The 19,582-nt window shown below is 48.5% G+C and overlaps 1 protein-coding gene across 1 annotated transcript in view; it reads left to right on the forward strand.

The window, feature by feature from the left end:
* The first annotated feature begins 5,053 nt into the window (after positions 1-5,053).
* The window catches only part of TGFA (transforming growth factor alpha), a 60,608-nt gene continuing 46,079 nt past the window's right edge, over positions 5,054-19,582 (forward strand). Inside the window, exon 1 of the mRNA XM_078666695.1 lies at positions 5,054-5,655. Within this exon, the coding sequence (XP_078522821.1) occupies positions 5,616-5,655 (40 nt within the window). The 5' untranslated portion in view covers positions 5,054-5,615. The remainder of the gene's footprint in view (positions 5,656-19,582) is intronic.

A 19,582-nucleotide genomic window follows, 5' to 3' on the forward strand; every position in this document is an offset into this window, starting at 1 on the left:
ACAGTTGTGTAAAAGAAATTGCATTACATACATCCTGGTATTACTATAATCTACATTTTGGAGGCACCATTTTATCGTAAAACTATTTGCACATTTTGTATCAGTCTATCTTATACTGTGTGTAATGCAAGATCAAAATAATGACTTACATATTCACAGTGCTTTCTGTCAAAGGTTGTGACCTCATAGCACTAAAATTACTCATCACTATTCTCCACTGCACCAACCAAGATGTAATTATGTGGCTCTCTGGTTACACACATACATCTGCAGTGTATTAACTAATAGATGTTTCATAATGTAATACAGTGCATTTCCCACTGAGCAACAATTTTTTAAATTTATTTTTCATTTAAGCTGCCCATTATTTTATATGTGAAAGACCTCAAAAAAACTTACAGAATATTTTGGGGCTTATTTGTGAGAGGCTTGCACTGCCTGAGCATCACTCTTTTTGACGCTCTGGTGGTGCAAGCGTCTCAACCATACCTATGAAGAGGTACAAAGTCATCCTGCATGAGTTTGCATGGCCTCATAGATAAGGAGTAAGACAAAGCAGTGCAAGTCACTGTGTTGCCTTGCTCTGCATCAAGGAGGCGTTCCATAGGCGTTGTGTGGGGTTTCTCATGCAAACCCCATGGATTTTGATGCTGCCCCAGATTTACAAAATTGTGTAAACCTGGGGCAGCCCCAAAACCTTACACCTCCCAGTTGAGGCATAACGAGGAGAAAGGTTTTCATTTCATCTCTTTTTTTCCTCTTGTCATGTTTGCGGCATTCTGCAGTTCACATACAAAGAGGAAAACACCTCTCTGGATTGTTTTTGTGAAGGGAAGTGCCCCTTCCTGCATAAAAACAATCCTGCCTATGTTGGTGCTAGGCAGCAATTTGAGCGCCAATGCAAGGGTAAAGTACAGGAATGCACCTCATTTCATAAATATAGTGCATTCCTGCCCTTTTACATTGGCGTAGAGCAGTGCAGCAAGACAACTTGTGGGGCTGCCCTACGCCAATCCCTCATAAATGCGGCCCTTGGTTTTTAGCTACACCTTCGACCATGCCCCAAAGCTCACTGACCTTTGGTTGGCTAAACACTGGTTAATATTATTTCTTTGCGATAAAAATGGTTTTCTGTGGGAATTGGGGGCATCTATGATTGTCGATCGGGTACCAGGTTCTAGAAATTTTTGTCAAGAGGAGGTCCTTATGCCTAAAACCTTTTGACAAGGGGGTCTGGGCCTCAAAAAGTTTGAAGACCTCTGGTCTAGGCATGTGCAAATCAGCTTTTGTCCATTTTATCCAATACAAACTTCTAGGACAGGTCCCCCCCTCACCCCCCAGGATGATTTTCATATGGTCCCTGTATTTAGTGCAACAGTCAGACTACAAAAGACTATGACATATAACATGGACGGAACCATAACCCGCAGTTCAGATTGATTTCGGGATTTCTACTCCTCACTTTTGTCCTATTCAAGAATATCATAATTGGCATGTGTACGCCCAGGTTTGCCTTCCGAGCTTGCAGTGTAACAGAGACTCACACTCACAAATGAAGCCAGTGTAGTAAAAGGTGGCATGGACCCTGATGTTAGCAAGGGTAATGGGTGCCCCCGCCCACAAGTTTGGTTGTAAAATACTCTCTAACAGGGGTGTAGCTTCAGGGGCGGTGTTTGGGGTGTGACACCCCCTAAGAAATCTATTTTCAGGTGAATTCAGGTTGAATTCAGGTGCTTTTAGTCAAGTATGGTGAGGTGTCAGTTGGAGTTCACCTGGGATTTTTGCTCTTGCATACTGACAAAAACTCACGCACTCTCGCTCATCTCTGTTTTCAAAGTCCTAAAAAATGTGGATAATTTTTCAAAATATTGTCTTTCTATCACTTAGTACTCGTACCAATCTGCATTCCTCTCCCTTTCTGCTGCCCCATTAGCCCCTATCATGCACCCTGCTTGTTGTATAATGTATTTTAACATGATATGCCAGCGTGATTGTCAGGTAATCTGAAGCTCACCCCCCCCCATCTTACTGACCAAGCTAACCCCTTTGCTCTCTAAAGGTGCAGTGTAGCCCTCAGGCCACTGGAGTCTGTTATGTTATGTTATGTTATGTTATGTTATGTTATGTTAAAAATAATGGTAGAGCGCACGTTCACCAAATGGTTTCATGGCGCTGGGGGCAGAGGAGAAGCACAGCAAGGAGCTAGATTAGATCACCATATGCTTGACTAAATAGCCGTGTCTTAAGCAATTTTCTAAACTGGGCATAGGAGGTCACCAATCTTAACTCCACAGGGAGGGAATTCCAAAATTGAGGGGCCAAGATGGCGAATCTAGAGCCACCGTGCTTCTTGTGTTTGAAAGAGAACTTTGCCAACAGGTTCAAGTGGGAGGATCACAGATGTCGAGAGGGGATGTAGCGCTGGATCTTGGAGGAGATGAAGGTTGGGCTATTGCCGTGAAGGGCTTTAAAGATAGTGCATCCCAACTTGAAAGCACACCTCTCGGCCACTGGTAGCCAATGTGATTTTTGACGTGCTGCCACTAGGGTAGATGAAAAATAAGTCTAGCGGCTTGATTTTGAACCAGCTACAGGCATCTCAGTTGATAAGCTGGGATGCCAACATACAGTGAGTTAGCATAGTCCAATCGGGAAATAACTAAGGCTAAGATAACCAAGGCCAAAGCTTCCCTGGACAAGAATCTGCTGATCTTTCTTATTCTCCGTAGTTGGAAAAAGACAGCTGAAACCACTGAGCCAATTTGGGCGTTCAGAGACAAGTCTTTTGAGATCACTATTCCCAGACTTTTAGCAGAGCTCAGGTGGGTTGCCCAAAGAGGATGGCCAAAAGTTAGAGTGCCACCGGTTGGAAGCACCATCCGTGAGAATAAGCTTGGTCTTATCTGGGTTCAACTTAAGTTGGTTGGTATTCATCCAGTTGCTAATGAAGGTCATTGTGTCTTGAAGGTTGGATACTGAGGAGACTGAGGAATTGATGTCAAGCACCAACTGAAGGTCATCAGCATAGTTGTATGTTCCTATCTCCCTTTCCCTCAGTGAACGAATTAAAGGACAGAGATACAAATTAAAAAGGAGGGGAGAGAGAGAGGAGCCCTGGGGAACCCCACATATCAATTAGTCTGGTGTCACTGCATCTGCTGCACCATTAATGGCTAGACCCTATCAGTGAGGCCCACCAAGGCCAAAAGATGTCTATCTGAGCCAGCTTAAGTTTCTGTTCAGGAGACCCACGTCCTAGAAGTTTGAGCTGAGCTGTCACTTTTAGGTAAGGCAAAAAACACAAGATGATGGACGGAATGTTGCATATTGGCAAAACATTCACCCCCAGTCACAGATCTGGGTTTAATTCATTGTTATTATGCTCACCATGCCACCCCAGTTCAGACATGCCATATGCAAATCAGTCTTGACCATGTGCCTCATGGGAACAGTCCAGCCCGAACTGCCAAGCCATGTCTTCCCTGGACCGGAATCAAGCATCCTTGGACCGGTTTCTGGCTATCGGCAGTCATCAGCCGGGATAGCTTGACTCCAGTGGCGTAGTGAGCACAGGACCCACGTCTGGGTATACCCTTCCCACATGATGATGGACGGAATGTTGCACATTGGCAAAACATTCACCCCCAGTCACAGATCTGGGTTTACTTTTAGGTAAGGGGCAACGCTGATTTGCATATGGTTGGCCGATGGCTGTAATTTCATAAACAATCTCTAAATACTGCAATAAAAATGGATCCTGGATACAGTGGTTCAGATTAATTCAACCGTTTCAGTTCAGCAGTTTTGCACTAAAGTCTGGAGGAGCCTGGGTTGCTGGTGGGTTATTTGTATTGAGGACATGGCATTGTTTGTTTGTATTGAAGTTTGGGCTAGACTTTGTCTCTTTGTTCGGTTTTTGGGGGGTTTGCAATCTACTCACAACTAAGAAAAACGTACTTGCACATTTTGGATTGTGATGCCCTGGGAAAAAAGACATGGCTGCCCCCTTTATACAATGTCACTGTGAGATTAGCCATTTAGTGTGTTTGGTGCATCGCTTTCTTCAGAATCTGAGCCTGCTCCACAAGAGAGCTTTAGCCCACCCCACTATGAGGCTGAGCACTGGGCGCCACTGCTGGAGAAGAGTCTGTTTACCCCTTTCAGGGAGCCCATCTGTGCCTGTTCATTGGGAATTTACCGAATGTACCTGTTTCTCCTGGGATCTTAAACAATGCTTGGTCGCTGGGTGGCGCTGCTGCACAAGTGTCTGATTTCTCCTCCAAGGACTACTGCCAGTACAATACTCTTGACTATTTACTGTAGTCAGACATCGCCACAGTCCGGGTGGCCGCTGAGTGTCACTGGCCCACAGAGTCGTCACCCTACTTCCCGGAGGCAGTATCTTATCTGTTTGGTGGCAAAATAACAGGTCTAGGGGGCGACCTCTGCGAGACTCTTAGTGTCACAGAGAGAGAACCTCGCGCGTTCATTCATACACATAAAATACCACTCTTACCACCTCAGTAGCAGTATCTTCTGTATATAGCTCAGTGGATTTAAGCACGTACTGCTGAGCTATGTCTGCAATCTACCAGCCACAGGTTTCCTTCCAAGATCGGTAGAGCGAGTGCCTTCGTTACTCCTACCCCGTCCTTCTCAATTGAATGACTTATAGGCGCTCTAATGTTGAGAACCAGAGAGATGGTAATTAAAACGTGCATCTGTGGCCGCGTGAAGCGCGGTATCGCACCTGTCCGTTAAACACTACATTAGATGCATAAGAGTGAGTATCCTAAGGATGAGTAAAACGCGATGACAAAGGAGGAATATATACACAAAAAAAGCATAATATCTTGGGGCGGTCCGGCTGAGGTCCGCCTAGATGAATGAATATGCCTCATTTACTAGCCCAGGAGGCGTCCGCTCAGTGCCTGAGGATTGCCTCCCCGCCCCCTCCAGCCAGGATTCTGCTGGCTGGGGGCGGGGCGAGGGGCGGGGCGATGGCGGGGCTCGGCTGAGTAAGCCTTGGGCAGGTACAGCCGAGGAGCCAGCCACACATCTCCAGGATAGCCGAGCGGACGTGATCACGGGAGGACGCAGCAGGCACCAGAGGTGGCGTAAGGGAACGAACCCCCTCCTTCATCCAAAAGAAACCCTCGAGTCCGAAAGAGGAGCCACCTGCGGGTTAGAAAACAAAACCTCCAAGGAAAGGAGCAGCAGAGAACTGCGATCCACGTCTTTGGACTTGAGTGTGTGTTTTGAAGGCTGTGTCCAAGGAAGACGCCGGGGCGGTCCTCTCAGGAGTACGCTTAAAGCGCTTTACGCTCCCCGACGCACAGCACCAGGGGTGACCGAAAGTGCGGCGTTCCTCAAAGCGCTGACACTTTTTAATGGTTGATTTTCATATGGATTCTTTCAAATCGTTTCCACAACTTTGATCTCCTGGGATCGCACCGAAGGCTGGAAACTCTCGCCAGACGTGCCCGGCACCGGTGCGCGTGGGCTGCGCGCCCCGGGCCACCAGGTGAAGCGGTTGCCTCTTGGGTCCGCCCGCGATCTCTCGATCTGCACTGAAGCAAGAGGGAGCCCCGTGCCCTAGTCCCAGTACTGCAACAATGCGCTTCTCGGCGAGGGACGTAGCGCTGCTCCTTTTAGGTAAGTTTTAGGGCGCTAAATCTGGATCGTCGATGTACGTGTGTCTGTGCATTTGTGTAAGGGCTGACCCCACACCGGTCCCAGTGCAGCGCACGTAGGGTCCTGACCCGTTCTCTGCTGGGACAAGTCCTTAATAAAAGTACTGGATAGTTTATCTTCAGTAGCGTGTCCAGTGTGCAAGGAAGGAAATGTCCCCTCCCCCACTCCCGGCTGCTGTTTGAATGATAAAATACAGTAATATTCAGGGTCCGTGGTCCACCGGGTCTTTGGCCCGGTGCCACTGCACCTGCTGCAACAATGGAAGCGCCGCCTCTGCATGTCATTGCTATCGAGACGATGAAATGCAGAGATGGAAACCCATGACCTGCATATTACGGAAGGAGCGCTGCAACTCGCCCCAACCCACTGTGCCACAGTGTGTTTTTTCTGTGCATTCTTGAGGCCTTCTAGGCGCCACCTAAGCCCACCAAAAGTAGTCAGTATCCGGAGTGTGGCTGAGGGCCCGCATTAGCGTTGGAAGCGCCCGGTGCGACTGTCATTTGTGGTGCCCCCACCCCAGGACCACCTGCTCGGGTTCTCTCACTACCTCCAGGCAAAAGTGCCCCATATCTCTCCAGTCATAAGTTATTGCTAAACACAGCACCCCCCTTCCCCATCCAAGGTCCGCGCCCTGTGCGGCCGCACCTGTCGCACTGCCCTAAAGCTGGCCCTGTGTGGCTGTGATGAGCTGTATACCGTCCCATCACATTACAGCGCAAGAAATCATGGTAGTAGTGACCCAGAACAGAATGTCATTTAAATCACACATCGCAGTGCAGTCGGTGCTTCCGCCTTTCAGTGTGTACATCCAAGAGTGTGCACTGTGCAGGACCTGCCTTCCTGTGTGTGCAGAGAACTCAGGGGCACTACGTACAGTATCAGTGGGTAATATTATCATTGGATGTGCCTCCCATTGTTAATAGAGGTCCAAAAGAACCAGAATGCATGTGTAAATCAACAGTACGAATGGGCTATTCACGAGTACCATGGAAGGGCTCCGTATCTGGTGACCAACTTATACCTGGCATGGAATGTCTCGATGTCTCTTGTGAACTAGGGAAATGGGGTTGGTTTGAGATCCCTCTTCTTGGTGAAAACTCAGCATAAAATCTTGTAATATCTCAGGATAAGGTAAGCCACTGCCACCTTGCCTCAAATACCTTCTACATTTCTAAACTGTCTGTGAGTTCTTAGAGCACACCCCAACACACACGGGTTTTTCTAAGTCTTTTGACATTTTATTCCTTGGATCCGCAATATTTGGAGGGTAAATGTACGTCCCAGTAAGACCACCTTGTTCAGACCTGCCACTTCAGCTATAGGCACAATGACACACCTGGTGGAAGTTTCAGCATATCCTAGCGTACACACTGTGTGATCTTGGACATCTCACCGAAGTCCCTGTGCCTTTACTGGGCCGGAGAACCTGATTTCTGCAATGTAGGTAAAATAATTGCCCTCTAGAGTTGGTCAACTGACAATTCAGTGCCTCTGTACCGGATCTGGGTCTAACAGGGGCTGTAATTGTGATTAGACCATTGGAATGTTGAGAGCTCCATTGAAGACAAGGAAGAGGCTCCGGCTCAATAATGGCTGATATAGGCCTGCTCCAACATTCCTAGGCTTACCTGCAGTTTCTAAGTCTTTACTCTATAATATTATGCCCACAGTGGGGACGAGTGTTCTAATAGCATTATAGCCCGTCTGCGTCTGGCAGAAGGGCTGGGATCCAATTAGAGCACTCTAGCTAGTTAATAACTCACCCCCCCCCCCTCGTTATAGAACCCCCAACTGTGGCACAGGCCTGTCACTCTGGGAGACAGTTGTAAAATTAATTATAGCCCTCAGAAGCAGGCTTTAATGCTTTTATTATTATAATTGTTGCATAATTCATTTAATGTGATGAGGTGGGTCTGGGATGATAGCAGGGTGGGAAAACGTCTACTCACCAGCCACACCTGTCAATCAACCTGAACGACACAGAGAGCAAAGTCAAGTTCAAAGGCTGCAGCCTGTAGGTTGTGGCTTCTGGCTTGTTTTCTTAATAGTTTGAAAACCGAACATCAGGCTGTTGGCGCTGCCCAGAACCACAAGCACTTTTTTTCCACTTGGTATGGGAATGCCCTCAAATTGCACAATGCTGGCAGGCTACCTTCCCCCACTGCTCTAGAGTATTGGGGAAGCCGATAGACCCAGCCACAGAGCTAGGTAAGGCTCTTAGGAGTCCTAGGTGGGGTGAGTGACACAGTGGGGGACAGGACCTTGGTGGGAGTTGGGACTGTGCTGGCCAAGAGAGAAATGGCGAATATGTGGAATTCTGCCTCCTCCCCGCGTCCACTAGAAACAGGCGATGGACTGGGACGCCAAAGGGGAAGAGGTGCTTTGAATTAAGCGGCTGCCCCAAGAAACATGGGAAACTATGGAGGAAATGGTTAAAATACTGAGGACTGCTCCAGACCAATGCTACTGTGAGGATTGTCTTGTGATGCAAGTTGTGTACATGTTTTATCACCATTATTCACCTGGCTATCTAATCTCGTGTCATTTGTTTCAAAACAATAATATTCAGTGTATACAAAGAAATAGTGGATAGGGTCTGGTGGGGAGATAAGAACGGCGAGGGGGGGGCAGGGAATAGGTGGCTGATGTGGCCCCCACAACATGTCAAAAGCATAGGATGAGGCAGGGCTTTAAGTGGTGGGGGTCTGAGCCCCCCTCCCAGTTTTCTTTGGGGGGGGCCTCGAAAGGGGGGCTCTATTTTCGGGCCTCAAAGGTCAATGGTAGGGTGACCAAACATCCCGGTTTTTGTTTGGTGTTACTAGTGTGGGTAACATGTCTTGATAGTGAAATACTGCCAATTTCCTTGTTCACTATTGAAAGGCTATCTTGCCTATATGATAACATGGGGAATGCTGTGTAACATGTTTACCTGCATATCTTCCCATCACGGCCAGATAGACATATGGAATCTGGTATCCATGAACTCCGAATTTAATAACACATCCTTTAGTGAAGATGGTTTTTAAATTCTAAGTTTGGAAATAGCACTTTTAGAAAGCGGCTATTTTCCTGTTCAACTTTTCTGTGTGCCTTTGCCTGGTTGTGTATTGACGGTCTGGTTTGTGAGTGACAGGGGCTTATACTTAATAAATATACTTTTTTGCCTATTTTATTATCCTTTGCTGGATGCGACTTCATGGTTTTCTTAAGCACACAATTCTAGTTATCTTGATTTAGACCACACCCCTACCTGGATAGGCCACACCCCTTTAAGAAATGTGCCACACCCCTTTTAGAGCACCACCAGTTTATTTTTCCCACTTAAAGCCCTGGGATGAGGCTTAGAGAATTAAACACTCGCTGCTGGCATCTGATCTGGCGTGCAGGTCAGATTGCATAGTGCGCCAATCCCCTTTAGCTTCTGATCTTTTTGGACTTTATACACCAATAACCATCATTCTGGGGTGCTTCCCTAAACCCCTAGCAGCCGTGGGCTGTCTGACGTACACATGATCGCTTCCTGCTGCTCTTGACGAGTCCTCTAATGCGCCTCAGCCCTGTAATTTTAGCGTTGTGATCTCCCCGGAAAGGAATGCCTGGTGCGTACCTGTAATGACTGTGTTGGGGCCTGGAGAGTGAGGTCATGTAATAGTTGTTTTGTCTTTTAAGCCCTGGGATCCCTCCACATTTCCTTTCCATAACAGATCTCGACTCTCCGACTGTGCCTATGGTTTAGGAGGCAATAAAAGGTGCGCTCCTTTTATTGTCCAGTCCGTCCCAGCATTTCACTATCTCTTTGAGTGAAGGAGGGCAGGCCTGGAATGGGATTCCCAAAGAGGCTGGTGCTTCAGAAGGCCGATCGGGCTGGGACCAGGACCAGGAGGCTAGGATGACCTGCGCCCCATGTCTGGATTCTCTTATACTGTCCTTCTCAGGATGGAAGTAACTGCCCGGGCTGGAGGGAACCTGTCCGTAAAGGCTGTTTGTCATACTGTCGACCACTCATAGCACACACTACAAACAGAACTATCTGTGACAAATGTTATTGTGACCAGTTTCAGTGATTCTGATTGGTTTCAATAACAAATCCAACCAGCTGGTTCCATACAGACCTCTGCAGCAAGGCCGTTATCCCTCTGGGCTATCTCATCTGCTGCCTTTCTTACAGTTTCTCACAGTCCGTCTGAAATTCTGTTATTCATGCACTGTCATGCCGACATATTGCTTTGTGATAAATACCTCGAGACTTTAATATTGCCTCTCCTGTACCGGCTGACTGACATTCCGACTGTCAGACTGACGTACTGTCTCATACTGACACCTTTGTACTTACAGGGTGGCACCCCAACTCTCTCATACTTCTAGACACATACTGACTCCAACATTCTGCATGACTGACATACTTCATCTCGCATACTATCAGAATGATATACTGACTCTCCCATACTGTCAGACTGAATTTGTGACTCCACTATATTGTGAAAATAACAAGCTATCTCCTCTATACTGTGTGACTGATGTCTTGCCTCTCCCATCTTGTCAGACTGACTCACACATTGATAGTCTGACTTTGTGCTTGTTCCACTATGTCAGCCTACTTGGAAAAAGTGTTCCAGGGACCCACGCGAACCCTGGTACCTTCACAGGTAATTGAACAACAAATGGGGGAACTAGGGGGGGGGGGGGCTAATGTTTACCGGGGTCCAGTGTATAAGCCCCTGAAGTAGTCAGACCAAAAAGGATACACGGTTCCCAAAGTTTGGAGGAATGGAAGAACCAAGGAAGGTGAAAGAGGGGGAAGCCCCCTTTCGGAACTAAAACCCTCACACACCCAGCAAGCTAGGTGTCATGCTTCATCATCTGGGTTTTGCTCAGTCACAGGTAACCCATTGGCACTAAACAGGCCGGTGGGGGCCACAGGAGCATCTGCAGGTTTCTCAAGGAAGCTCCTGTGAGTTAAGCGCGCGCTGCTTACATCTGTGGGACCCAGGGCCGGACTGGGAACCGAAACTGGCCCTGGTAAAGTGTTTGGCCGCCCCTCCCCCCGGGGGGTTGGGGGGTGCGACCGCGCTCTTTGCTAGGGCCGGTTTTCGGCCGATTTTGTTACAGTGCCGTTTTTGCAGCTATGCTGCAAAAACGACCCTGTAACAAAACCGGTCCCCACCCTCGCGGCCGACCGGAGGATTGCCCGGTGCCTGCAACGGCCAGTCCGGGCCTGGTGGGACCTGCAGGTCAGATATTGGCAAGATCAATGTAGCTGTAGGTCTATGAAATTAGTACTTTTAATACAGGTAGCAGTAACTGTTGTTCTGTACAGCGCTTAGGTAATTGCGGTTCTGTACAGTGCTTAGAAATGGCAAAATGGAGTATTAAGCACTATTTTTTATTTAAAAAAATCTTCTCACAACCCAAAATGTCCATGCCCTTGCCCATCTTGCCTCATGGGTCATCTTCGTCTGCCCCGCCTTGTGATTCGGATTGTCAGCCGCTAGAACATGGCACCCTCAACTGGAACAACCCACCCACTTTCCTTATGATTTGCTCCCAAGCAGTGAGAATCTTCGGACACCCCCTTTCATTTGAAGCAGCCCCACGCCATCACTGCCCTCACAGTACAGCTCGGTGCATGTTTCATGGGATCGCCCGACAGTCTAACTCTGCAATCGTCTTGTAATGTCTGCCGGGTCATTCCTATCCTACTGCTTATCTGTTCATAGGCCTCCTTAATACCCAACTGACTGCATGAATGAGTGCTGCACTCTCATTTCCGGAAATAGGAAAGATTAATATATCAATCCCTTTTTCCACTAAATTGGCTAGACTTAGAGCCGGTACATTGGGCCACTGGAATTATGCGGCCTTGGAAGACCCAATTAGGCAGCAGTATTGACTAAATTGTTGAGCCTGAAACTACAAAATAATGTGCCACATTTTGTGATAGGATTACTTCAGTATCTTGACACTTTTCTGGATGTTAACACTGTCTGTGCAAAATGTTCACTTCATTAGTACCGGTTGAAGTCCAAATCAAGCAAGAATCAACTGAAAGGCGACCAGTCTAGCTTTGTGAATGGCCTTGCACGGCAGATCCGTTTGAGCTAGAATCATTCGTGTTAAAATCTGCAAACTATGCAGCTGGTGATGGATTATGTGGCAAATGCATACTTCTGCAAAAAAATCGACAGACTCGTATAATTTCAGTGGCCTTGCCATAGAGGCTTAAGGAACACAGAATGCCTTCTTCCTCTGTGATGCAAAGCACGGGCATACCCGGAAATACCTGGCACATAAACCGACCGAAGCGGCAAAGACTTGGGGGGGGGGGGGGGGGGGGGGGTGGAGCCATCTCTGCATCAATATTTCCTTAAGTAAAATGAAAACTCTGTTGCGCAATAGGGTTTCTTCACAAATGCCCTGAAAATCAGAAACTTCCACGGACTGAGATGCAGTATTCAAGGCCAGCCTAAAAGACCCCAATTTTCTGACTGAATGCTCCTGAAAGCTGCTTCTGGTGCACCCTGCTTGCAAAGCTGGTAGAGTGCACGTCCGAAGCCCCACTGCCTGTTATTACTACATGGTGTATTTTTGTGCATCCAGTATGGGCGGTACACTCAATAAATACACTGATAGAAGTAGGGCAAGGTGTTGCAATATGTGTATGCGTGAGGTAACACAGGCATTACTGTGGAGTGCTGTGATTGACGAGGAGACGTCAGAGCGTGTGCAGGCTGCTGTGATAGAAGGAAAGGTGGCGTAAGAACTCGTGCAGGCTGAGGTGAGAGCATGTGCAGTGCTCAGTGAGTGGTGAAGTCCGGTGTTATTAGGTGCAGTATAGGTTATGATGGTTGGAGGGTTGATGTATGAGGTAGCACAGGGTGGTGTGATTGGTAAACGGGTCATGCTACATGTGCCACAGGGTGCTGTGATTGGTGGAGGGGTGACATTGGAGGCAGTGCTGCATGCATTGATAGGTGAGTGATGTATGGGTTAGTGCAGGAAGTTGTAAAAGGTGATGCACGAAGTTACAGGGGGCGCTGAAGTAATATATATGGATGCTGCAGCTGTTACAGTGATGGGTGTGCCGTGGTGACGTCAGAGGCAGTGCAGCAGTGATGCAAGTGAGTGATGGAGCTATACAATGCCTTGTGACGGCTGGGGGGGGGGGTAATACCAGTGGTAGTCCATTTTGTGACAGGCCGAGGGGTTGCTGTGATTGGTGGACAGGTTGGTGTCTGAGGTAGCGCAGGCTGCTGTGGCCGGTCGATGGGTTTTGTAAGAGACAGTCCGGTTGCTGTGATTGGTGGAGGGGTTGATCTCTGAGGCAGCACTGAGTACTGTGATAGGCTGAGGGTCCATGTTAGAGGCCAGGCAGGGTGTTGAGGTGGTCGGTGATTGACATGTAGTGCCAAGCGCTTTGTTTGGAGACGGGTGGTCGAAGTAGTGCACTGCACTGTGATCCCCAGATGGGATCATGTTGGAGGTGATGCCACGGGCTGAGGTGATAGGAGGTAGTTCCATGTTTACAGCCAGACTATTCAGCTCCCTCCCCATACTTCGAGATAATCTCACCCTAGCCCCTGCCCCCCTGGTCCTGCCCTACAAACCTCAGCACTGAAAATGAGAGTGGAGGAGAGTGAGGCAAAGGCAGGGGGCACCTGTCAAGCTTCCCGTATTATACTACGGGCTGGGTGGTTCTGAGAGCATTTGGCCCTGCGGGGGCACCCCATGTCCAGCAGTAAGCCACCCCATGTCTCAATGTGGATATCTGTAATCTGTGTCAGTGGTGCTTCTCTGCAGAGGACTGTCTCATCCCTTCCAGGGCCACTATACAGTTGTATGACAAAACCACACATGGTCTTAACCGCTCCTTCCTTTACCACGCAGGTCTTTACAACCGCTTGTCTTAGGGAAAGCGCTGGACTTTGGGACGGTATAATTTACTATTCCAACTCCAGTCCGTGCAACAGTAGGGAAAGTCCAACACCACTTTACCTAAGGCATGTCGTTGTAAGGGCATGCGTGGTTAAGGCGCATTCATTGTTCCGATCGTATTGCAAAGACAACGCGTGGTTAGCACAGTTGTTATTGCTGTTTCCCACCCAGGATAAGGCCCTGCATACACTACTAGCAGGAGGTGAATAACATAAGTGATAGGAAACATTCAGGTGTTGTAGCCTTGCATTACAGCAGTCATGACTGCAGACAAATTCTAAACCTATGCACTTTCCACAGCGAAGCGTGTTTTATTTTGAGTTTTTTTTTTTTAAAGACTGGCCTTGCATACTGAGAAAGGGAGGGAGCTGGTGCTTTCTGGTTGAGAGGGGGCTCCGAAGATCTGGAAATGAGGCTCTTGGGAAGACTGAGGTTTGGGCCTGAGGTGCAGGAGGCCTAGTGAGGTATAAGTACTCGAGCAAGGGTGCTGTCAGGGTTGCAGTAGAGAGGCTTCCCAGTATGCAAAAGCTGAACCTCACCTGGAAATAAAACCATCCCTTCTTCCGTCTCCTTCGTTTAACTGTGCCAGCACCAGGGGCACCACCATGTTGAATACAGGGAATGCCCTGGTTACTTACCAGTAATCTTCATCACTCCGAGTATTGTCTTCCTCGCCACATGGTGCGGAGCTGAAGCTCCCTCTGTATCTCCGGTGGCGAGAAAGACTTACGAGGAGGCAATACCTCTTACAGGACAGTCTCCCGATCACAGAAAATTGGGCCTCGTGCCTCTCTCATCAAGTGATCTGCCCTAGTTCCCTCCTTATATAATCTACAAAATAACACAGGCCACAAACCGTGAGAAGGCTCAGGGTTCTGTTAGAAGACGTTGTGATGGTTTTCTTTAGGAGGGTGGTACAGGGTGCTGCCATGTGAAATGGTTGGCGGTGTTACAAAGAGGCAGCTCCAGGGTCCTTTCAGGGAAGGTGGTGCGACTTTTATGAAACCGGTGATCTAGGGTGCTGTCTGGTGAAGGTGGGTGTGTTTTGAGAGAGGAGAAAGACCTCGTCTATTTGTCTGCCAAGAATGTTGAGGTTAATTTGAGGAGAAATGCCAGGGCTGCCCTATGTATGTGTGGTTAGTGTTATTTTGATGAGGAAGGCCCGGGGTGTTGTTTACAGTGATGGACAGTGTAATTTTGAGGAGGAAAGCTCGGGGTACCCTCTGCATCCATGGTTCGTGTTATTTGATGGGGAAGCCGGAGTTTACTGACCGCAGAAATGGTTACCTTTTATTTTGAGGAGGAACTAGGGTGCCACCTGCAGCGAGGGTCAGTGTAATTTTGAGGAGGAAGAACTGGGTGCCACCTGCAGCGAGGGTTAGTGTAATTTTGAGGAGGAAGGCTCGGGGTACCCTCTGCATCCATGGTTCGTGTTATTTTGATGGGGAAGCCGCAGTTTACTGACTGCAGAAATAGTTAAGTTTAATTTTGAGGAGGAAGACCCAAGATGCCTTCTAGAACGAGGGTGAGTGTAATTTTGAGGAGGAAGGTGCCCTCTGCAGAGACGGTGCCTGGCTTTCATGGGAGAACCGTGCAGGGTGCTGTCAGTTGAGAGAGGTGATGCTATTCTAGTCTTGAATGCATTATTATTCCGGCATTGGGATGACGCAGTCCGGCTGGTGTTATTGTGATGAGCTAAGACATTCTTTGCGATGACGGGCACATTCCTGGCAGAGGAGGGACTGCCTGGCAGGGACATGGGCGGGGAAGGTGGGACCGGCCCTGATCTTTTTGGGTTTTTCTCACACCCTGGATGCGCCACTGTTCCCACGGTAGACGTCTTGGAGTGCATCTGTTTACCCAGGTGTCGCTCTACCCAACAATTACCTCCCTTCATGTCCCGCCAGCACGGTAATGAGACCGCGGCCTGCACCCAGGAGTGCTGTCAGGTGAGGGCGAGGGAGCTCTCCTGAAGGCCCGGGAGCGTGAGCGTCACCGTCCGCAAGCCACCGAGGGCTATGAGTGCCACCATCGAGGAACCCCATTAAAGTCTATGGGGTCGATAATCGAGGGATCCCAATTAAGTTCAGAGATATTATTCTCGAGGAATCCCACTGAAGTCTGAGTGTAAGCGTCAAGGTACCCTTTTAAAGTCTGTGGGCAGGGCACAAGTCCTAAAAAAAGAAGTTGGGGGGAGGACGCTGACGTCACGACAGGAAGTGACGTCATGAAAGGTGGCTTTCACTCAGTTGCAGTTTATAGTGATCAAGCTCCCAGTAAAATAAGTGGGGGGACGCCGTCCACCCGCGTGGTACCCCGACTCGAGCCCTGCTGTGGTTCAGAGATCCCCATGAACGCTGTTGGACTGATCCCCTAGTGATCACTTTAAAGTCTCTGGGAGCGAAGAGCGGGTGTGATCTCGGCGAAATTTACATTGATATAGGATCCATTGACCTTTTTGTGAGTGTGCCATGGGTGGTCCTATGGAAGCTTTCAATAATTTCCATCGAACACCATAGAAACAGTCACTGAGTGTGACATCGCTGAGGTGAAGAGAAGCGTGACTGACTTCACCTATTTCTTGCAGGACCCGGAACTCTCAATTTAGCTGATGTCAAGTGTAAATGTCTCAACCAGTTCAGTTTTTTAACTTCATTTGCTTTGCATTCTGGTACATGTGGTTTTACTTTTTCTGTTTTAAGTAGAAAACGACAGGTCTACACAGCAAACTAATTGAAAAAGCCAGGTCTAGACCAACATCTCTTACATTACATGGATGCAAGGGCTGTCGGGTCCTGAGTTAGGGCCCAATTAAAGTGAGCAGTTTCAATGCTTGCCTTCTAAGGAGGGAATGCAAAAACAAGGGTGCAGCAATGAAGAGAAGTAGGCATGGTGGGCATAGTATCATTCATAAATACAAGTTTCTAGGTTGAAGCTGAATCCAACCCACACAAGGAAGCCCCCGCCGCCATTGAAGAGGTTTCCATCTTTCAATCACTAACTCTTTTTGTAGTCCTGAAGTAAACCAAGTACCACAGTCTGGCCTGTTAGTGCCTTATAAAAAAAAAAATTCTCACTTTCTATATGTCTAAATTTTCTATACAAATGTGTGAAATTACAGATTTTTCTACCAAAAAAGCTGTGGTGGCAAATCGCACATTGTAAACATGATACCAGGACCTGAAGATTTGATGGGTGTCTTGCGCTCTTAAAAAGGCTGCAAATATAATGCCAGGCAAACAGTGAGACTCCTGAAGGTAGGAGAAGACTGGGTGTCTGAGCAACCCACAGGCCTTTCATAGACCTCCTGGTCAGAGAGGGACTTGCAAATAGAATATCTGGAAATGTCACAGGCCGGTCAGTGCCTCAAAGTCTGGGACAGAGGCATTTCAATAATGCTGTCCGCTCTCTTCCCCCGGGCTATGACAGGTACTCCGAGGCATCCACAGGTGTAAACAAACGCCTGTTTTGTCCTTGGATAGCAGCGGCAGGCGGGGCATGGTTCATAAGTGCTAAACTCGGGGCCTCCACAGGTTTCCAGGGCCAGTGCTGAGTCATGCACCAACCTGCACTAAGAGAACAAACTGTGGAGATAACCGACCCTCTGAACCCTGGGGCACGTGGGCTGTCTATGGAGCTAAAGGCTTGGCATCCATCACTATGCATAACTATATGAAGTGTACAAAAGAAACCCAATGTTATTAGATGGGCATTCTTAGTACCCAACTGATTGGCACCCATTGTTTCAATATCACCCATCTTACTGGCACACGGTATCTGATGCAGAAAAATGACTGGCTTGGTTCCCCTCTCCCGAGCTCCAACCAGTGACAGCCAGACTTCAAAGTGCCCAGCTTCGCAGCAAGTGCCTAGCCCACTGAGCTAGATTAAAGGATTGTGAATTGAAGGTCACTGCTGTTTGTTTTGGTGTGAGTTATGGGAGAGCTAGCCTCGTCCATTGGTTTAGAAGCCACCCCCAATCTGTGAATTGCAGTTTCGATGTATTGGGAGAGGGTGCTTTGCAGGCCATTCCCGAAGGAGTGGATGTGTTTGTCACTACCGTTGGTCTGGGGAAGGCCTCAGAATTTGTTTTCAAGCTCTACCATAGGCCTCGGGCCCAGAGGTGGCCATGGCACCCCTTCACATGGGTTCCCCAAGTGAGGAACCACCTGGTTGTCTTTGGAGGGGGGTGTCATTATTCAGTGGGTTCATAAATTGTTTGAGTGATTCATACAATGTCATCAGTCTCTCTGTTGTGCCCAATTATGGGGCCCAGTGAAGTGCAGCCAGTGCTCAAATGTCAATTCATCACAATGGCAGGGCTAGCGGAAGTGACGTCATGCACCCTTTGTGTAACTGATGACATCGGTTATCCCCTTTTCCCAGCTTTCCTCCTAACTCTTTGGCTGCTGAAGGGCTAGAATAGAAAGGCAAAAAGCAAATATGAAGCCTATTCGCTTTTTGTCCCAGCTGCTGCCGTCGTGAATTCTGAGACCAGCATTAACACATGAAGTGCCATGAGCTCAAAAAGGAAAGTCCTGGGTAAAACCTGCTACCCCAGCTACTGCTTATCGACGTTCTGGGCTCAATTTTGAAATGGTGCAGGTCTTCCTGTTCACTTTAGTGACTTTCCTCGGTGGTGTGCTTTTTGTGATCGTATTTTATGTATAAAAAAAATGACAGTTCCCGCTCTCATACCGGCCATCACATTTGAGAGGTGCTGGCCCAGCAGCAGAATACTTTAAGTGCTTGACGTGTGGAGTGCTTCCTGGGGCGTGGGTCGGGTTAACAATGTTCGGATTTCTCTTGGGGGCAAATGGGAAGCGTCCCGTCAGTATCTTTGCACTCATTATCTCTCACCTGAGGCCACGCCGGCACGTTTTGGTTTACACGTGCCCCGGAAGTCAGGCAGTGATTCCGCGGACGCTCCCTGCTCCGGAACGAGACCGGGCTCCGAGAGCCTGACTCAGCTTCGGCCTGAATTCCAGACAGCATCTGGGAATTTAGGTGCGTGCAATCCAAGGCCAGACTGACGTTTCCCGAACATCTGGCGCTACTGCGCTTTAAAAGCGAATACAATTGAATATATATTGACAAATGTATTGTAGAATTCACCATTTCCCCTCAAATTTTCTTGGGGAGAGAATCCCCCCCAAAAGCTCCATCTGTAGTGGTCAGGCTCGCTTGACGCACTCGATATGCACCGTTAGGGGGCTGATCTGACAAAATTTGCCAGGGCTGATTTGGGTTCCTAGTCCAGCCCGGATGCAATCCCATTGACCCACCTCGGGTGCAGACATGACTTGCCAAGGGATACCGTGTGACCGGGGGCGTCTCCTTCGTTATGGCAGAGGAATGTCTCCCCACTGCTGGAAACAGCATGAAAACATGTAAAATAAAATGATAATAAAGCAATTAATAAAACTGCTTTATTATCATTTATTTTACATATAGGAGGGAGCCGCAGCCAAGTCATAAGGGCGGGGCCATCAGCAACAGGATGAGTGGTGGGCACAGGGCGCCAAGTGTGCATGTCGTTTTGGCCGGCCATCTGTAGACGGCCAAACCGACATGCGCACTTGAATATCTCCAGGCTCTTGGTAGGAGATTTCAGCAGGGCTCAGGAGCACAGGCTCCCAGTCCCTGCTGGAGCATGAAACCAGCCTGCTCGGCTCGGTCCCGGTGCTTCTTTCATCCTGGCAGTACCAGCATGAGAGCAGCGTCTAGATTGGCGCCTGGGAGTCTGGTAGCTTGTGTGCAGCTCCTGTGAATCGAGAGCTATAGAGCGCAGCAAGTTGGCGGGTGTCAGGAAGTAGGTTGTTCTTTTTTCGTTCCCCCCCCCCCCCCCCCGCACTGCCCCATCACTTTTTCATGCTAGCGGCCGCCAGTGCTTATGTACTTATGACTATATATCTTTGGGAGCACCATGTTTTCAATACGAGGCATCCATTGACCG

The sequence above is a fragment of the Lissotriton helveticus genome, chromosome 11, assembly GCF_964261635.1.
Source record: "Lissotriton helveticus chromosome 11, aLisHel1.1, whole genome shotgun sequence".
Classification (NCBI taxonomy): Eukaryota; Metazoa; Chordata; class Amphibia; order Caudata; family Salamandridae; genus Lissotriton; species Lissotriton helveticus.